At 47.0% G+C, this 19,717-nt stretch overlaps 2 protein-coding genes across 3 annotated transcripts in view; both read left to right on the top strand.

Moving 5' to 3' along the window:
- The window catches only part of LOC146206971 (uncharacterized), a 138,765-nt gene that overhangs the window by 61,282 nt on the left and 57,766 nt on the right, over positions 1-19,717 (top strand). The gene's annotated exons all lie outside the window — the stretch shown is intronic.
- The window catches only part of LOC146206973 (N-acetylneuraminate (7)9-O-acetyltransferase), a 61,272-nt gene that overhangs the window by 10,750 nt on the left and 30,805 nt on the right, over positions 1-19,717 (top strand). For both annotated transcript variants that reach the window (XM_084588281.1, XM_084588215.1), the window contains exons 4-7: positions 10,006-10,325; positions 10,380-10,485; positions 10,896-11,020; positions 15,625-16,306. In XM_084588281.1, coding sequence (XP_084444407.1) covers positions 10,006-10,325; positions 10,380-10,485; positions 10,896-11,020; positions 15,625-16,306 — 1,233 coding nt within the window. The remainder of the gene's footprint in view (positions 1-10,005; positions 10,326-10,379; positions 10,486-10,895; positions 11,021-15,624; positions 16,307-19,717) is intronic.

Raw genomic sequence — 19,717 nt, 5'->3', positions numbered from 1 at the left:
TGAGTGCCTTTTTTGGATGGTGGGGGATGTTGAACTTTCCAGGTTGGCTTCGCCGAACTAACCCTCGTGCCGGCTGATACTGCTCATCTCTACAATCTTGCTGGGATTTATTATGAGCCTTAAGCTGCTTAGTCTTGACCACCATGGTCAAGAGACTGATGACGGGGACTGCGGAGGTCGGCGCCAGCTCCATTCTTGTGATCAACGTTGGGTCACGAAGCAGCTAGTGGCAGCCATTGATGACGAAGGGTAGCCCATGTCTGTGAATAAGGCCCCACTCACGGGTCAAAGGGCTGACGGGGGACCCACCAGCGATGCCAAAGACGCCGAGACCAACCAGAAAGATGTATTGGAAGGTAATCAATTCACGTCTTCGAAATCAGAGGGACTGGTTCGACCACCCAACAATGACAACTGGAAGCTGGCTCTTTCTAAATGCCAGCGGAAGATTCAGAGGACAAGATTGCGAGTTAGAAAGGTAGGAGCAAATGCGGGTGCGACTCAGCATTGCAAAGACAAGACACCATCAACCACCTGCCCCGAAAACTTGTTCTGATGATTTCTCCTGCATGAACTGGACTCCTTTTTGCATGGGCTAGAAGGGGGCACACCTTAGCTTGCAAATCGTTGAAAGTTAGAAAGGTATATCCCCTCCTTAGCCTGTGCAAAAAAAGGATTCGAGTTCCAAAATGATTTGATTCAATTGTACTGAGCATATATATGTCGCCATTCACTTGCCAGATACTGCACCCTGCTGGTTAGGCAGCAAATAAAAGGTGACTGTAGCAAACAAAAAAGCATCCCTGTTGTGATTCTAGCTCTTTAATATGTTCACTGCCAGTAAAATGTTTTTTCTATGGCTTCAGTAAATTGTTTTTAGTGTGACGTACATTTGCTATTGCTGTCATGAAGAGTGATATCTTGCTTTTTAAAAACAGCCAGGTGATTCTTGGTTTTGTATCCCGTTTAGGACTGGGCAAGCCCAGAGCATGTGATTTAGGGTAGCTATGCCTTCACAGTTTTTTTATTTGGAAGGGTGCACCTCAGGATGTCATTTGTGTAGGATATACGGGTTTGGGAAGGTGCCCGTCTGCAGTTTTCACCACATTACTTCTTTCTTTGTGAGAGATCTATGGGGGGGGAGGAAGGGTTCTCCTGGCCATTCTGTAGTATTCTAGAATTTCTCTGTATGTGGTTAAGTCTCGCTTTTTGGACAGGGAGTAGTTTGCCTGCGCTGGGGCCCGGTGGGCGAGTCCTCGGGCGACCTCGTTGGCGATCTCGTTCCCTGCGAGTCCACTATGGGAGGGTGCCCATATTATTTTAATTAGGTCGTTAGGTACATTCTCCTTGCCTGCTTGCAGAATTTTGCCGGCGTCTTTGGAAACTTTACCGTTGTCATAGGCTTTGATTGCTGTTTTAGAATCTGTGATGATTATTCTGCTGGATGGTTCTGTGATTGCCAGGGCAATCGCCGCCATCTCTGCCTCCTCTGGTGAAGAGTGTCTTACGCTACAGCTCGAGATTAGCTCGCCTTTGTCATTGACTACTACTGCAGCATAGTGCCCTTCTGTGTACTCTGCCGCATCAGTGTACACTACCCCTTGTTTTTGGAGGAGGGAGCTTTGTAGTCTTTGGACTCTGCTTCTTCTGCGTTCCTCATTGTGTATGGGGTGCATGTTTCTTGGGATGGGGGGTATTCTTAACTTGATGACAATTTCTTTGGGGATGGCGGTTATCCCCTCTCGCGATTCTGGGTTTTGGTAGCCCAGCTTCCTAAGGATGTATCTGCCCGTTTTGCTGCCAGTTAGTCTGATATATTGCGCTATAAGTTTCGCCTCGGACATTTCTTCCAGGGTGTTTGACACTCCTAGGTTGAGGATTGTCTCAGTTGATGTGCACGCTGGTAAACCTAGGGCTGTTTTGACACCTTTCCTGATGAGGATGTCTACCTTGTCTCTCTCTGCTTCAGTTTTCGTTAAGTACGGGATAGCGTAGGTGATTTGGCTGATGGTGAAAGAGTGGACAAGCCTAAGTAGGTTCGCCTCCTTCATCTCCGCGTTTTTGTTTGCAATCCTTTTGAGAAGCCTGCAAGTTTGGTTGGTCGTGGCTTCTAGTCTGTTTATTGTTTCTGTGTTTCTTCCATTTTGTTGTATCCACATACCCAATATCCTGATCTTGTCCACCCTTGGGACCGGGATGTTGTTGACCAGGAGCTGTATATTGACCTGCTGCTTGCTCATGATTAGCATCCCCGATTTTTCTGGCGAGCATTTTAGCCCTATGGGTCTCAGATAGCTTTCCGTTTCCCAGATTGCCCTTTGTAGGATGTCTTCTATCTGGCCATCGCTCCCCCCTCTGTCTACCCAAAGGGTGATGTCGTCAGCGTAGAGAGTGTGGCAGAGGCCCTCTATTTTTCTGAGTCATTCTGGCAGTCCGATCATTGCAATGTTAAAAAGGGTAGGGGACAGCACCGATCCCTGCGGTGTCCCTCTGTTGCCTAGCCTAATGTTATGTCTTGTGCCCCCTATTTCTATATTCACGGTTCGGTCCGTGAGGAAGCTTTTGATATAATTGTATAGCTTGCTTCCTACATTTAGACGATTGAGGTGTAACAGGATCGCTTGGTGTTTGATGCTGTCAAACGCTTTGCTGACGTCCAGTCCCACTATGATGCTCGAGTCGCTAGTCTTCCTTTCCAGTACTTGTTCTTTGATTTGTAGCATGATGTCGTTTGTGGATATGTCTGAATCCAAGCATGCTGTCTGGGTAGAGTTCCTTACTTTCCAAGTATCCGCTGAGCCTATTCTGTATGACGTGCTCCATGAGCTTGCCAACACAGGAAGTTAACGAAATTGGCCTAAGGTTTTCTAGTGTGAGTTCTTTTCCTGATTTGGGAATGAGGACTAGATTTGCATTCTTCCACTCCCCGGGTATCTACCCCCGTTCCCAACACTTTTGAATGAATGCTGTTAGTTGCTGGAGGGAGTTGTCATCATGGTTTCTAAGCATCTTATTGCTTACCCCATCTGGGCCAGCCGCAATTTTTCCGTTGAGCTTGTTTAAGGAATCTTGGGCCTCTCTTACGGTAATTGGTTGGTCTAGCTCCTCGTTTTCGCCGTTATAGTCGGGGAATGTTTTGGTGTTTGTTTCCCCTATGTACCTCTCTATTATCTGGTTGATCATATCCTCCTCTGAACCTTGGAAATTGTGTGTTAGTCTTTGCATTTTTCTCCTGGTCTCAGCTTTGGTGTTGTCTGGGCCCAGGAGGTGTCTCAGTAGTTTCCAGGTGGTGACGGAGTTTGACTGCTTGTCTATTCTATCGCAGATGTTGTTCCAGTGTTGTCTATTTAGTGTTTAGGCATGGCTCTCAATTTCGTTGAGAGCTGCTATTCTTCTTCTCAGATTGCGGTTGCCCCTTTTTTGCGCAAGCTCTGTTTCTGCCTCTTTTTTTCTTTTTCCACAGTTGTCTCATGTGGCTATCAACCCAGTTTTGTTCCTCATCTAATTCTATTTCCTCCTCAGCCTCTTTGCAGGCCTGCTTGATGTCATTGGTCCATTCAGCTATGTTGGTGATCTCCCCGCAACCCCCTCCGTTGTTGCGAAAGGACTGCCAATTGATGGATTTGAGGGTTTTCTTCACGCGTTTGATTTTGACCCCGTTTTGGACAACGATCTCTATGATTCTGTGATCACTACCTAGGTTCTCTCTCGTGTTATGCTACGTAGCCTCAACATCCGCTCCGATCATGGCCAGGTCAGGTGAGGTGTCGTGTGACACTCTGCTCCCCTCCCTGGTTGGCGCGAGTGGATTATTATGAAGTGTTAAATTGCATTGTGTCATGGCATTCCACAATTCCCTCCCCTTTATTTGGGAGTGAGTGTATCCCCATGCTTGGTGTGGCGCATTAAAGTCCCCTACTATTACAAGATGCTGCTGCCCTTGTGCCAGTGCTTGCGCTTTGGCAAAGAGCTCCCTGAAGCCACAACCTTTCCTTAGTTTAGGAGAGCTATAGACGTTCAGGACTAGCAGGCTACATTCTTTCCGCCTCCTGTGGTATAACCTCCATTAACACAGTCAATCTGCGTGCATCCTAGCTCATGCTGCATGACGGTGATATTTCTCTTCACCAGGGTAGCAGTCTGAGTGTTTGGCGATCGGCCTGGGTACGTTTTATATCCACTCAGTTCAGCGTTTTTCTCACACTCTTGCAGCGCGATGATATCTGGACCATCGCGCCTCGCAAGGTAGGCTTGGAGAATGTTTCTTTTTTTTTTTTTGTGAAGCCCCTACAGTTCCGATGCCTTATCATGTTTGCCTTAGTGTTGACTCTGGCCGTGATTGAACCGCAGAAGGTTTTGTTTTTGCTGTTCTGCCAGTTGGTCCATTCTAGTTCCAATTGGGATGACTAGTTTGCTGAGCTGGGCTGAGAGTTGGTCTATCCTCTCCGCGTTACGCTGGGTAGCAATGGCTGCCTGTTGTACTAGCTCTTTGAGTTGCTGTATGTCTACCTCCAGTTTGTCTACCCTGCCCTCGGACTTCTCAAGGCCTGATTCGGTTTTTTTGACTCGCTTTTTCTTTGGCGGTATAAGTGCCTCTGGCTCGGGTCCGGACGACTTATCATCCATGGCCTCCTGATGCTCTTCGGTTGTCTAAGTTGAGCTTTGAGCTCGTTGTTCTCCCTTTGTAGCTTGATAATGTGATTACGGAGCTCCTGTATCTAAGCTTGTGTTTGCTCATGGTAAAGCTTCTATTGCGCCTTTTGCTGTTTCATCAATTCGTGTTGTTTCATTTGCTCTTAGAGCTCCCTCACTATGTTTGAGTCATGGGAATTCTCTGCTTCCCAGCCTACCTTCTTAGTGGGTGGTGCCCTTGCTTCTTGGGCGGGGCGGTGGTGGCCTGCTGCGGTAGCTTCGGGAAGGATGTGGACCGGAGTCGCTCCCTGCTCGTGGCCCGCGTCTTGCTCTCGTCCCGCCTGCTGCAATGTTCTGGTAGTTTCTTTTCCTCCTCATCCTGTTGCTGGAGCTTCTCCCAGTTTCGTTTCTTAACGATGTATGGAGTTCTGAAGACCTCCTTGCAGGTTTTGTCGCCGGTGGGGTGCGCCTTACCGCACAACTTGCAGGTGGGGTTGCAATCGTGTCCCTCGGTTGGGCTGGGGATGCCGCAGCCCCTGCACTTCTCCTCCTTGCTCTCGCATACGTCGGAGCGGTGTCCCAGTTCTCCGCACTTATAACATACATCATACATTTTCTTGTACAAGTAACAGTTCAAGATGGCACCTAGGCATTTGATTTTCCTCGGTACCTCCTTGGTGGTGAATGTAAGCATGATGGTCTTGCTCTGTCCTAGTCGTCTGATCTCCAGCACTTTGGGGTTCTCCTCATGTTTTGCTATCCCCTGCTTGATCTTTTGCAGTGAGGTATTGAGTCCAATTCCGTGAATGACTCCTCTCGAGAAATCGTCTGGTACTGCCGGGTGAACAGTCATGTCGTACACTTTCTCTTCAATGTCCAGGTGTGTGAGGCGTAGGAGCTTGTCTCTTGCCTCTGTGCTGGGGGGGAAGAAGACAAAAATTCCTTGCTTCTCATTCTTGACGAGCTGGCAGGCCTTGTTCCATTCAATTTTCGCAGTTACATGTATGGCTTAGGTCAGAGTCGGTCCATCATACTGTTTGACTACTGTGCCTCCCTCGGGGCGAAAAATGATTCTCCAGCCGTTATCGGGAAGCTTCACTTGGTTTGAGGCAATCGACTTCTCCGCTTGATGTTTGCAGTCGCGCTTCTGTGATGGTGGTGGGGTATCTATTACTTTCACCTCTTCTGAGGTGAGCTTGACTTTCGGTGCCCATTTCTCCTCGAGGTTGCATTTGTTAAGTACTGTGATCCGTGGCGTCGAGCTCGCCCTCTTCGGGGTTGCGACCTTGCACATTGATACTTATGTCTCCTGTTGGCTGACGCGGCGGCACCGGGGCCACGGTAAGCCTTAGCCTTCATTAGGCCTAGTGGTCTGCGTTTTAGTTAACGCGTCGGCACCACGGCTGGCAGCTTTGGCTCTAAAATGGCGAAAAATCCACTTACGGACAAAACGATGATCTCCGCAGAGTCCTCTCAACTTCCGACTGACGATTTTATCCAGCTCTGGTCGATCCGGTAACATTTGCCGCTAGAAATCGCTGCAGGAAGGCAGAGGCGACGTGACACGCGTCCGCTCGCCACAGCCCCCTGGTGGAGAATGGAGTATAGGAGTGGCCCCTTTGAAGTTGCTATCATGCTCACTTTCTTTCCCCCTATACTTAGTTATTGCTTTATACCATCATTCTTATTGAATTTTTCTTTCTACATTACTAACACTTTTCTGCTTTTAAGCCACCAATCTTCCAATCGTTTCTTGCTAGCTTCCACTGCAGGTTCATTCACCCGGCCACTGGTATCTCTAAACCCCAGGGCGTCAGGAAGAGTGACTGCGCCTGCATCGACTTCTGGATGGATACCATTATGTTCGAGTATAATATGGTTAATTGTTTCTGTGGATTTACCACATAAGGGCCTGTCACACTAGCACGACACGGCGCCGATTTGGTCTGCCAACAGAGCGTCTTCCTGATGTCTGCGTCTATGTCACACTGCGCCGACGGAAACAGTCGGCCGACAGTCGGTGTCGGCGCCGCGTCGCTCGCAAGACGGTTGTTGGTCGATGGTCGCCCTACTCCTATGTCACATTAGCGAGACAACGTGCGAAACCTCCCCACCGACTAGGCCCTCCCATTCTCAGTCTCTTCTCGTGTCACTGTACAATTCGTTTTCTTAATCCTTTTATTTTTTCTGCCATGCGAGATTCTCCTTTCTACACCTACTCCCATTTTTATTTTACTTGGTTTATCCTCATAAAATTAAGGAACGCTTTTTTTTAATTCTATTTCATAAATTCGACCATACCAAAACAAGCGCCTCGCCAGTCATGATTATGGGCCGAGACTGAATACTGCCCAGTATTTTACGGTTGTGGTTGTGGGATCAGAAAGGCAGTGTTCGAAAAATAAAAGCTGTCCACGGCGAATAAGAGACAGTATATTAAAAGCAGAAAAAAAAAAAGAAAAACAAATCTCTACCTGTGGGATCGAACTTACGACCTCCTGTACGATAGCTAGCTGCACTAACCACTGCACCACAATAGTTAGGCCTAATCAGTGCGTTCAGAGGTTGAGATATGGTTTTAGCTGATATGCTGTCTTGCTATGTGAAAGTCGAGAAGGCAGTAGTAGCGTTTACCGCTTAACTGACTGCCCAGCTTGCTGAGAGTAAACTGCAAATAGTTTGAATCATGCCATGTAGTGCGTAAAACCTTCGGCGGATTTCGTAAAACCTTAGGCGTATTTCACAGGGCCGGCCGCGGGACCACAGCTGCTGTTGGTTCTGTTGTAAAGTTTAAACGCAAGTTCTGCGCTATTTTGCGCACACAATTCTCGACACATTGAATTATGGAACAAACATTGCGTGATGCGTAACGTAGCGTTGAAATTGGCTTGCGAAGTAGCGACGCAGCGGCTAGACGTTATGACTAAACACAACGATCGAAGTGCGCAGGAGGATCGCAGGATCGCATGTCTGCTGGCTTCAGGAAAATAATCGCTTCTTTTCATCCTTTCTTTGTCACGTACTATGTTCATTTTGCACTATTCCGTGCAGTTCGGAAACGCGGAAAGATTGCTCACGGTCCCGACGCGCGCCGCAAATCTATGCGCCCCGAATTCACTCGCCGCGAAAAGAAAACGCTGCCGTTAATATTCCACGCACATTCGGCGGCCCCGAGTATACTTTGGCGGCTCACGCTCTCGTTTTGGTCAGGGATTAGGCGTTGATTCTACTTTTTTACGTATATTAGTGCTGAAAGGTATTCGCCGTCGACGTGGTGTACAGAGTCTGCTTTGTGTTTCGAGAAAGTTTTTGTACGGCGGCCGATCTCTGGAAGACTCTGTCACCGACAGTCGGCAGACTGGTTTTGTCGGTGTCCCCGGCCTCAAAGCCTGTCGCACTGAGAAGACATTTGGTTTTCGGTCGTGCTGGTGTCATCGTCGGTCTAGTGTGACAGCTTGGTCGGCCGCAGACACAGTCGGCCGACGAGTTGGCCGACCTTCGGTGTCGTCGGGTCTGCGTCGGCGTTGTGTCATGCTGGTGTGACAGGCCCTATACTACACATGCGCCATCTTCATTGTTAAATTTCTTTTTGTAGCTGCGTGTTCTAAGGCACCCTGATCTAGCTTCAAAAAGTAGGGCACTGCCTCTTGAGTTATCGAAGAAAGCTTCCTTCCTGATCTGCCTTCTCCACTTTTGGTATAGCTCCACACACTGTTTCTTTTCCATCAAATTTATCCAATTTTTACCTTCTGTTTTTTTTCACCTGTTGCTTAACGCTCTTTATTTCTTCGTCCTTGTGACCAGCATACTTACTGGTTAGTTTCTTTTCCTCCATTGTGAGTCAACGCTTTTTAGGTATATAGGTATTTAAATACTTCAGCTGCCCACCTGTTACTGGCCAATTTCCTCAGGCGTTCCTCGTATTTTATTCTGAGCTTCCCGTACTTCGAAAGATGCTCAGTTCATATCTTCCTGTACCGCCTCAGTGGAGGAAGCGCCACCTTGTGAGAGGGAGTGAAAAGGCACAGCTTTTTGCAGTGGAGTTTGCAAACTGACCAGGTAATCTAGTAACGTTGGTGCTATCTGCAATCTGTACCCAAGCACATATCAACACACATTCCTAAATAAATTCTTTGCAAGCCCAAGGATCTCATTTTATTACCTTAAAGGCTCCTAAGATGGGGTGTTACATAAGGGGTGGCAAGAATAAGAAATACATAGTCACTATAAAAGAAGAGAATTTGAAAATTGGAAACAGAGAAGCCCTAATTCTTTACCGAAAAGAACCGAATTTGCTTGCGCACCTGCCATGTTGACTTGACCGGCTGCCGGCCAAGTCCTGGTGTGGCGATATTTTTACAACTCAGATGAATGCCAAGTTTTTGAAAACACTGCCCAAGCTTGAAGCACCAGATAAAGGACCGGTGCCTGATATTTCTAGAACGATGTCCACTCACTGAGATGAAATAGAATTTGGACCACATAATTGAAACTAAAGAATCTCTACAATGTTCTGTGCTGCGACTGCAACGACGCGCAGGTGTAGAACATTTTTTTTATTCTATTGCCTTACTAGGAGATAAAAATATTTCCTTGCTCAAAACAAGGCATTTCTTTGGGCAGTGAAGCCAATAATGGGCACATTTGATCTAAGGCGTTGATGAAATTAACATAAAAGCTAAGAGCATGAGGCAACGTTGTGCTGGCAAAAGAAGAAAAGGAAAGAATCAAGACTGTGCCAAGCATTGACCATTTGCCATGCAATCACTTGGAAGAAGCTGCCAGCTCCTGTCATCTGCACTCCAGCAAAAATGTCCAAGGTTGGTGAAATATAGAACTCTAACCGAAATATCTGTCACTGAATCGCTCAAGACTTTAGTGTGCAACTGTATAGTCGCGGGCAACAGGGCAGGCAGAGTTTCGTCCACAGCGTGCAAGCAGACTTCAGTGTCCTCTTCTTTCAGGTGCCGCCTAAAAACATCAGGAACACCAGGTGGCAATATATACAGCGTTTTTATATTCTAATGCTCTTTATAAACATTTTGTGTGTTACATCTCTCCATGAGGCAATAGTTGTGTAAATCAATGCCTTTGTATGCTACGATAATTCTTGCTATTTTATTTTATATGCAGATACTACAAAGTTTGGTGCATGTTAAATTAGAAGCAACAGATTGGATATGACAGCAATCAGAAGTTAGAAAATGTAACGATGAATCACTTTTGGGCACAGTCTGCAGCACTGGAACAACTTTGATTACCTAAGAGGACAAGCTCACATGCTGCGATATGTCCCGTTGTGGTTGTTACACGATAAGGGTAATTTATAATGTGCATCCCAAATGAATGCCTCCAAATTGTTTGTGGATGCAGGAGTTCCTGTGGAGGCCCCTAGTGGACAGCTCGGCTGTTGGGGCCCACTGGCTGCAGGGTGGGGGGGGGCCAACGCTGCTGGTGCTGGGCAGTGGCACGTGGTCCATCCGCCAGAGCAATGGCAGCCAGGCCGCCCTGGCGGAATATGCGGCCAGTGTGCGTCGCCTGGTGCCCCTGCTGGACCGGCTGGCCAACAGCAGCTCGGCACGAGTGCTCTGGATGCTCCAGGACCCCGTGCAGGCTGATCGACTGCACCCCAGCCGCCGTGCCATCACCAATGAGCTGATCGACGCCTACAACCAAGCGGCTGTGCACGCGCTGTAAGGAGGGGAGGGGTGGAGCACAATTGCAGCCCGTGATGGCACACTGCGCAGGCGCCACAGCAGCGTGGAGGTTTGGAGTTCCATCCGGCTCATCTCGGAGGGCTACCCAAGTGACTCTCTGGATGGCCTGCACACGGGCCCCCTGGCTGTTAACTATGTACGCCATTTTATTCAGCAATTTAGGCATTAGGAGGCTCCACCTGTAAGCTAGCCACCTGCTCAGATTATAACTGGCACTTGCTGAAGTAGGCTTTTCCACTGCATGTAGGGACATTGATAGCTTTTGCAGCTGGGCTCCTCAGTCCTCCTATTACCTGCAGTTATCTATAAAACAATTTGAAGTTTGTTTTGGATTTCCATAATAGTAGTGCACTAGATGGACACAAGAGCTCTGTTGGGACCTTTTTGGCAGCACTCAGGAAGACCCTCTCTCCCCACCTTGAAGTAAATCCGTTTCTATGTTGAGCATTAAAAAAAAAAAACGCATTTTATCTCGTGCCAATGACATGTTGCATTCTTTGTGCTCAAAATGTGCAGAATGAGCTCCAAAATCATTTTTACTCACAGGCCATCCAAATCCTGACCAATATGTACTGCAACGATCACATGAACTACAACGATGGCACCTGTTGTAGCAGCCCTGAGCCAGTTACCTGGCTGCAGACCATCACCTTCGCAGCCTTTGGAGCTATGTGAGCCTTTCCTCGGCTACTGTTTGAGCATGCACCTATTTTAGTATCTTCAGGGTTATTCATTTTGCCCACAGGTGTTATATTGCGGGCAGGTTTCTGATTCTTACTAAGATTATTTTGGGCTCAAATCTGACCTCGTGGGGTATGTTTATGAGTGAAATTTTATTTCCACTTTAGTTGGAACGCAGAAAAGTAGCTTTTCATTTTTTTTTTTTTTGCACTCAAAAATAAAAAAATGAAAATTCCAAAGCTTGGGAACCCAGTTTTTTTGTTTAGTTTCTTTTTTTTTTAAGCTTAATGCATGTCAAATGAATCACTGTAGTAAGTAAAGCACACATTAATTTATTGTGAATGAAAAGTGACTTAAAGGTCTTTCATATAAAATGAATGAAAATTGTGCATGTTTTCCTGCTTCCTTACAGTTCAGATACAAGCTTTACTCTGGGTATCGTTATTATCAACCCACATTATTATTATTTTTTTTTCCAGGAAAAAACATCAGTTTGGGAGGAGGGGAAAAGTTGACATCTTTGTGTGAAGGCGGTGTTATACTCCGACGTAGCGCGCACGGCACGGCGACGTCACGTCGGCCAAAACGCGACCTGCTACACTCTGGCAGCGCTCGACGCCGCCGGACCATGGCGCCCGGCGCTGAATGCATCCGGATGCATTTCGCACGGGTCGCGCCGGGGTATTGAGAGAGTGTTCCTCGGGGAAGGCTGCACATGCACCCTCTCCCCTCGTTGCTTCTCGCCTTCTGCGCATGCGCCTGTCTAGCTGCAGGTGTCTCTCCGCGGTGGAACCGGTTTCACTGTAGGAAGCCGGTTTCGTGCCTGGTGCGGCGGCGCCGACTTGACGTATTCGACTTCGACCGGCACTTGCCTGTGCGCCGAAAACGTCTGAGTATAACTGCGCTTTGAGAGTCAAAATTTCATGTACGTCCATCCATCCATCCATGAGTCATCAACGAAAGCATGCACGGTCAGCCGCGATCATGACGCCGTCTTTTAGCATCATTTGCTTCAGAAGGTGTTTGCTGCCATCATGCGTTCCAATGATTTTGTGACAGTGTAGGGCGGCACCTTGATAAAGAGAACATTATGAACTGTGTAACCAGGTGCACTGAGCCAGCACACCACCAAGTTTCCCCCTTCGACACGAGCTAACATCAGCAGATAAATACATCATGATGGCGTAGCATCTTAATACACTGCCAAGGAATGTTCTGTGGGCTATGATGGCGGGAAACTGTTTTTTTGTTTTTTGTCACAATTCTCAGCAACAAAATTGGAGGGTAGATTCATTATGCAAGTGCATAATTTTCTATGGGTAAGGGAAATACCTAATGCCTGACAACACCTTTTGTGGTAGTGGTGGTGGATGCAAGATCGAGTCTGCTTTTTGATGGAAGTGAAAAGCAAGCTGCCTCATAGCCTGGGTTGCTTCAAGATGTTAAACCCCATAAACCAAAGAAACCTTTTGTGGCTATAATTTATGTGGCTGCAGCTTGCATCGCATGGTATTTTCTATATATGTGCAGTCAGCAGCCATTTTCCCTTAGGGGAAAATGGCTGCATAAGCAAGAGCCAAGTTGAAAGGGAAAAAGACAGTTAATGCCCAAAAACCACACATACAGTTCAGGGGATGCTCTGTGGAAGAAATAAAACAAACGGGTGGCCCATTAATTCAAGTATTGTGGCACAATCTGAGCACAGCGTGACATTCAGAAAGAAGATTTGAAAAGCAAGGTGTTCCTGTGCTTGGAAATGAAAAAAGGCATAGTGTGCTCAGGCTGGAATCACTACTAGGCTGGCACAAAGGATAATATGGGGTCTCTCCTAAGCCTAGTTTTGGCACAAATTTTTGGCAGTCTCTTTTTGATGCAGTGCAGATGACATGGTCACTTTAATTTGTCCTGTCAGGACTTTTACTATTTTAGTAACTTTGACCCTAGGGGTGTTTACAGGGAGTATAGAGCTGTCCACTGAATGGAGGGGTCCACCGTTCAGTCACCCCACAGTCGCCACCAAAATGTGTGACAGTGGCATAAATCTGTAGCTCGTCTTGTTTAATTTGATCATTCATATGGCCCAATCAGCTGTGTCACCCACCAGGTGATTTTTCCCTCACAGTAGTCAACGCTGGATTGTCAAAAAAGAAAGATCAGGCATCCTGATTCACGACTTGTTGCCTACAGTACTACTATTCTGAAAACCACTTGTTCCCATCATTGCTTTCTAGCTCTCTTGGACTTCTGTGAGGTCATACTCTCTTGTGTCAGTTTTGTCACACACCTGCTCTTACACATTTCCTCGTTACTTGCCCTTGAATCTATTGCTTATGAATTAATGGGCTCCAAAGCTCTAATAGCGCTTGAGCACTTTGTGATATATATGATACATTATTGGGATCTGTCTTGTCCAGCCAGCAAGTGATATCAGCACATTATTTTATTTATCACATACTGCGGACCAAACATGGTCCAAGCAGGAGAGGCACGGTACAAAACAAATACAAAAAAACTGACCCTGGACAGCGTTGGTACTGTCAGAACACGCACAAAAAAACAAAAACACAAAACAGAAAGAAAAAACGAACAATGAATAATTACACAAAACTAAATGGGGTGAAATCACGCATCAAAAGACTACTCTAATTGAAAGAAACACTGCACAAAGTCAACAACACACCGCATTACAGACAGTGTCAATTCATGATGCAGTCTCTCGTCGGAAACAAGCAGTGGGGAATCATACGGCAGTGCATTCCGATCCGAGATCGTGTGAGGAAAAAAGGAGAATTTATAGACATCTGTGCGAGCAAAAATAGGTTCTATGTAGTGCTTGTGCTTATGACGAGACTTCCTTGATTAGTGTTTAGTTATGTATTCTTGTAGATCAATACCTAGTTTCGAAAAATATAAGCGATTAAGGAATTTAATTCACAAATTTTTTCTGCGTTCATTCAAGCACTCCAGGTTTGCGTCATTTAACATAGCAGATGGAGAGTCTCGGCGTTTATAGCGGTTATAAATAAAACGAACGGCCAACCTTTGAAGTTTTTCTAGTTTTTCTATTTCTACCTTTGTGTGAGGGTCCCACACAATGCTCGCGTACTCCAAAGAGGATCTCACCATGGCTTTGTACGCCTTGTTTCTCAGTGCAGCAGTTGATCTGCCTAATTTATGTTTCAATAAACCTAGTTTTTTACGAGCTGAAGAGCACGCATTATCAATGTGCGCTGTCCATTTAAGCCTGGATGTAATTGTAACCTGCAAATACTTAAATTCCTCAACTTGTTTAATTATCTTGCCATCCATGCTGTAAAGAAATTCCAGCCTGTTTCTTTTATTTGTAAGGCACATGTGAACAGTTTTGTCAAAAGTAATTATGTCCCATTTGTCACGCCATTCTGCTAGCAATTTTAGATTATCGTTTAGCTCAAGTTGATCAGAAAGAGAATTTATGGTTTTAAAAATCACACAGTTATCAGTGAACAGTTAATTGATGCCGTTGGATTCAGTGAATCGACGAGGTCATTTATGTAAATATTAAATAAGACCGGTCCTAGTACAGATCCCTGTGGCACACCCGAGTAAACGTCTAAATGTTCAGAGCACGCTCCGTCTACCTCTACATACTGCTTCCGGTTGGTCAAGTAAGATATTACCCAGTTGATTATTTCAGGAGGTATGCACAATGCTTTCATCTTTATGATTAATTTATTATGTGACACCCTGTCAAAAGCCTTTGAAAAGTCCAGAAATATTATATCTACCTGACCGTTTTTGTCTATAACTTTAGCAAATTCATTAATGGTTACAATTAACTGCGTGATAGTAGAGAAGCCCCTTCGGAAGCCGTGTTGTGCTTTATTTATAATACTGTGCTTGTCCAAGAAAGTATTTAGATGTTTCACCAGAATATGCTCTAGCACCTTGCAAGAAATACACGTAAGTGAAATAGGTCGATAATTGCTGATTTCTAGAAGGCTACCTTTCTTAAAAACTGGAATTACACGAGCCAGAAGCCAATCGGTCGGTACTTTACCAGATTCTAAGGATTTATTGAAAATTATAAAGAGAAATCTGCCCATAAGCTCTGCGTATCTTTTAAGAAATATGGCGGGAATTTTGTCCTGACCTGTTTTCTTCGCGTCGTCTTAGTAGCAGTTCAATTACACCCTCTAAGGATATGAACAAAGTGCATGATTCACTAGAAGCGGGAACACCTTCGCAACACTTTCCTGACTTTGAAAACACATTTTGAAAATGGTAGTTGTGCTATCTGCCTGCTGTCTGTAACCATATTACCACCTCAATTTGCCGATGAGCCTTGTTCCCAAGGAACTGCCAGAATCCATGGCGTAACTCCCTCTCAAGATGTGGAGAAAGTAAAGTCACATGGCATGCAGGCGAATGTTATTTTGGGGGGATATGGTTGAGAAAAGTGTGGAGGTATCTCTTGTCTGCAGTGACATTATTTGCGCTAATAATTTTTGGAAATTTTTCTAGTGTTGCATTCCTTCAATATTGCTTTGTTCCACTATAGTTAGCAGTATTTAGCGGGACTAAATTTCATTTAGCAATCATGGTGTTAATGCAGCCTGGTGCTTACCCTGGTGCTGGCGGTGCGGCAGCGTCTGTGGCCTGCAGCTGACCCCCTGCAGGAGGTGTTGCAGCCACTGTCGCGGCTGGGCCTCATCATGGCTTACTTTTTTCTCTGTGACCGCACCAATTTCTTTATGAAGGAGAACAAGTACTACACGCACCTGAATTTCTTCTTGCCCGTGGCCTATGTGTTTGCCCTGGGCCTGTTCTTCACCGAGGAGAGCCAGCAGACGCAGGTGCTGCACCGTGATCAGACGGACGAGTGGAAGGGCTGGATGCAGCTGGTGTTGCTGGTGTACCACATGACAGGCGCCAGCCAGGTGCTGCCCGTGTACGTGCACGTGCGTGTGCTCGTGTCGGCTTACCTGTTCCTGGCGGGTTATGGCCACTTCTCGTACTTCTGGCACCAGGCCGACTATGGGCTGCTGCGGCTGGCGCGCGTGCTCTTCCGCACCAACCTTCTGGTGGTGCTGCTCTGCCTGTGCATGAACCGGCCCTACCAGTTCTACTACTTTGTGCCCCTCGTCTCCTTCTGGTTCATGGTGGTAGCTGCCACCCTTGGTAGCCTGCCACGCGTCTCAGCTGCCTCGGCCGAAGCCAATCCACTGCACCACCTTTATGTGGTGCTCAAGTTTGTGGGCCTTTTTTCGGTCCTCACTGTGCTCTACATGTCTGAGGTAATTATAATTTTGGTGCAGCATGCGCTCATATTCTGCTTTGTGTGACCCCATGGAAATGAAAGCAGAGGAAACAGCACTGGCATGAAAGAACCTACATTGACAGCACACCTTTAGGAAAAGACTGTCTTTGGAAGCAGTGAAATGTGATGACAATGTGAAAACATCTTTTAGCGCACCCACAAACGAAACCGCTGCTGCCTTGTGCTGGGTAAACATAGCCACGCTAACCAGGCCAACCTTGCGTTTTTTTTACCATTCAATACACCTCATTTACTTCCTGTGCTCATTTCCCACAAACCTTTGCAGGCCATTCGTGTTAAAAATATGATGCAGAATATGTCATTTCTTATCTGTTATCAAAAGCCTCAGGCAGAGCATATTTGCCCTCTCCCAGCATATCCCTCCTCAAGCTAGCTACACGCTCTCAGTCACACACCTCATGAGCTATATCAAGTGCACTCATAACCTACTTGCTTAGTTCACTATGTGCAAAGAAACTCATGTGCAGAGGGTCATTTTTTTTTTTTTTTTCAGGGTTTTTGCTATCATTATTCACTCAGTTTAACTTTGTTAAAAAATGGTTAATTGGTTATTTTATCATACCGGATTCGAGAAACGTGTTTCAAGGTATGATAGTATGTTGAAATTTCTTCGAGTAGTCCAATTTTATTATTGTTGCGACAATCGGCGACATCATCCTCTGCGACAAAGCCAAATCCAGGTAGTTGACAAATTAACCGTAGGAAGCCATCAGATCATGCAGAATTCACACCTAGCTGCACACATGGTTGAGCCCAAATAGCAGCTGCCGTATGCTAATTTGTTTAGCATGCTTTTCATGGTAGTAGGGAAGGCCACTACAATATTAATTAAGAAACAACTGCGACGTTGCTTGCAATATTGTGAATGATGTCCACCTGTTCCCAGAATTAAGCTAAACAGCTCAAACCAACAAAAAAAAGCTCATCGGTCTCGAAAAGCCGATTGCTGAAAAGCCGATGGGCATCGCACGTTGTACTTAACCTTTTCGCTGTTGGATGTTTTTGGCCGTGCCGCACCCCCAGTGTCGCTATGGGACGGGCATAACGATTTATTTTTGATTGACTGCTATAAAAATAACATAGTCAACAGAATATGCACATTCTGCAGGTGTTGTTAATTAACATCATCATCATCAGCCTGGCTAGAAATAAGATAAATGAGGATAGTATAAGAAAAAACACTGCTCAATACTGCTTGAGAGTCCGAATTCGAGCTCGGCTTGTATTCATGATCAGAAGAGCCATCGCTCCATTCGGCAGTCGGTCAGCCATCCAAAGTAACTGCGCACACGGAGGGCGCACTTTCGATGGCTCGAACAACAGAGAGAAATGCAAGTTGTGAAATCAAGATGACAGAGGGAGGTGGAAAGCGGCTAAAACAACTTCCTTTGCTGTTGCTAGCCTCAAGCAAGGGCGTGGCAAGAGAGCAGCGATCGAGTCATGTGTCGAGAGGCAACGGCGCGCGCCCTTGAACTTGATGCGTCGTAGCAGACACACCAACAGAATAAAAACCTGCAATCCTGCGGCAGATGGCAGAACAACCCTTGAACCCGTAACCGCACAGCGCCCATGATCACTTAGCGTGAGAGAGTAGTGCGCGCGGAGCGAGAGAGAGAGAAAATCTTCATTACACATAGGAATTCAGGGCGCGCAAGCCTTGTGTCCAGACCCCACTGAAATTCAAGTGTTTGTGTTTATGTCCCTCAGGATCATAGCACTGGCAGCCCGGCCGATGGCGATGGTCTGCAGGGTCGGGTTCTCCGGACGCAGCAGGGTCTCCCAGTCCTCCCAGGTCTTCAGTTGCTCTAGGCCCCGCGGGGAAGGGTCCGCCGGGCAGAGGGAGAGTATGTGGAGGGAAGGGGCAAAGGGTACAAGCAGGAGTGTGGAAGGAGGGATGGTAGCGGGAAAGGGTAAGGGGTGAAGGAAGAGTGTATGTTTGCAGTCTGCGCCATAGTGTTGCGTGCTTATTGTCTAGAGAGGGGTGGGGTGTGGGTTAAAGCTGGCGCGAGGCTGCGTCAGCTCGCTGAACGAGTGCATACACTCCTTCGTAAATCCCGGATTAGAGGCCACCTGAGCTTGGTTTAAAGAACCTCAAGCTAAAAGGTTGGCAGCCTCGTTTGCAAGATTCCCGGAGTGCGCAGGCACCCATATCGGCTCCACATGGCCGTGCGGGGGTGCATCGGGCGAGTCCAGTATGCTAAAAGCAGGGACATGGACTTGGCCTCGTGCAAAATTTAGAATTGCTGTTTTTGAATCTGTTAAAATGTACTGGCCTTCTGTGCGGGTTATGGCTAATGCAATGGCAGCTTCCTCTGCAGCTTCTGGGGAGGTGTCTAGGGGGAGAGGTACTGTGAGGGGATGAGGAGGAATCCGGTCGCTTCATCACCCGTGCATGCAGCGTCAACCCATATGGCGTCCGACTCACCGCCTTAATATCGGTAGAGCGCCTTTGCACGGGCTGTGCGGCGTTGATCATGGTAGGATGGATAAGTAGTCCTTGGTGGTTGTGTCGAGGGATGGAGAGAAGGGTTGGGTCGTTAGCCAGGCTATACCGTCCAGCGGATGTTTGCGTGAGTTTGATGGGCTTGTCAGTGGGCCTCCACGAGCTCCCCAATCGTGTTGTGTAGACCCAGGCCTAGCAGTCTGTCTGTGGGTGTGTTGAGGGGAAGGTGAAGTGCGACCTTATATGCCTTGCGGATCAAGGCATTCAAAGCGTTTATGTCATGTTTGGACAGTTGTAGGTAAGGAGTAGTGTAAAGCACACGGCTGAGGACGAAGGCATGGATGAGGCGACAAAGGTCGCGCTCCTTCATGCTTCTATGGTGGCCCGAAGCTATGCGGATGAGGTGCAGTATCGCGCCTGCAACGTGCCTGAGTTTCTTCAGGGTGGTGGTGTTTTTACCATTGCTCTGGATGTGTAGGCCTAATACGCGGAGGGTTTCAACCTCCGGTACTGGGCTGCCATTCAGTTCAATAGTAATAGGGGAGTGGGTGGAATGGTGGTTCTTGGGGCGGATGAGCAGCAGTTCGGACTTATCTGGGAAGTAAGAAAGTCCGATGCTCCTTGTGTAATTTTCGGTCTGGGTGGTTGCTTCCTGTAAGGTGTCTTCTATACCGCCGTCACTGCCGTGAGTTGTCCATAGCGTGATGTCGTCAGCGTAGAGGGTGTGTTTCAGATGCGGGATGTCTGACAGTTTTCGGGTGAGGGAGATTAGGGTGCAGAGCAACCGCGCTCCCAGCAAAGAAGGTGGTGGGGATGGGCACGGTCGCTCCGTACTCTTCAATGTATACTTACCAACACAGTGCAGGGCGAAAATATGGACTTGTAGAAAGATTTGACAGATGGAGCAGCCAGTCCAAGTGCGCC

The sequence above is a fragment of the Amblyomma maculatum genome, chromosome 1, assembly GCF_055883805.1.
Source record: "Amblyomma maculatum isolate TAMU_Amacu chromosome 1, ASM5588380v1, whole genome shotgun sequence".
NCBI classification, from domain to species: Eukaryota; Metazoa; Arthropoda; class Arachnida; order Ixodida; family Ixodidae; genus Amblyomma; species Amblyomma maculatum.
The sequence above is the reverse complement of the archived record's forward strand: the minus strand, read 5'-3'. Positions and strand labels throughout refer to the sequence as shown.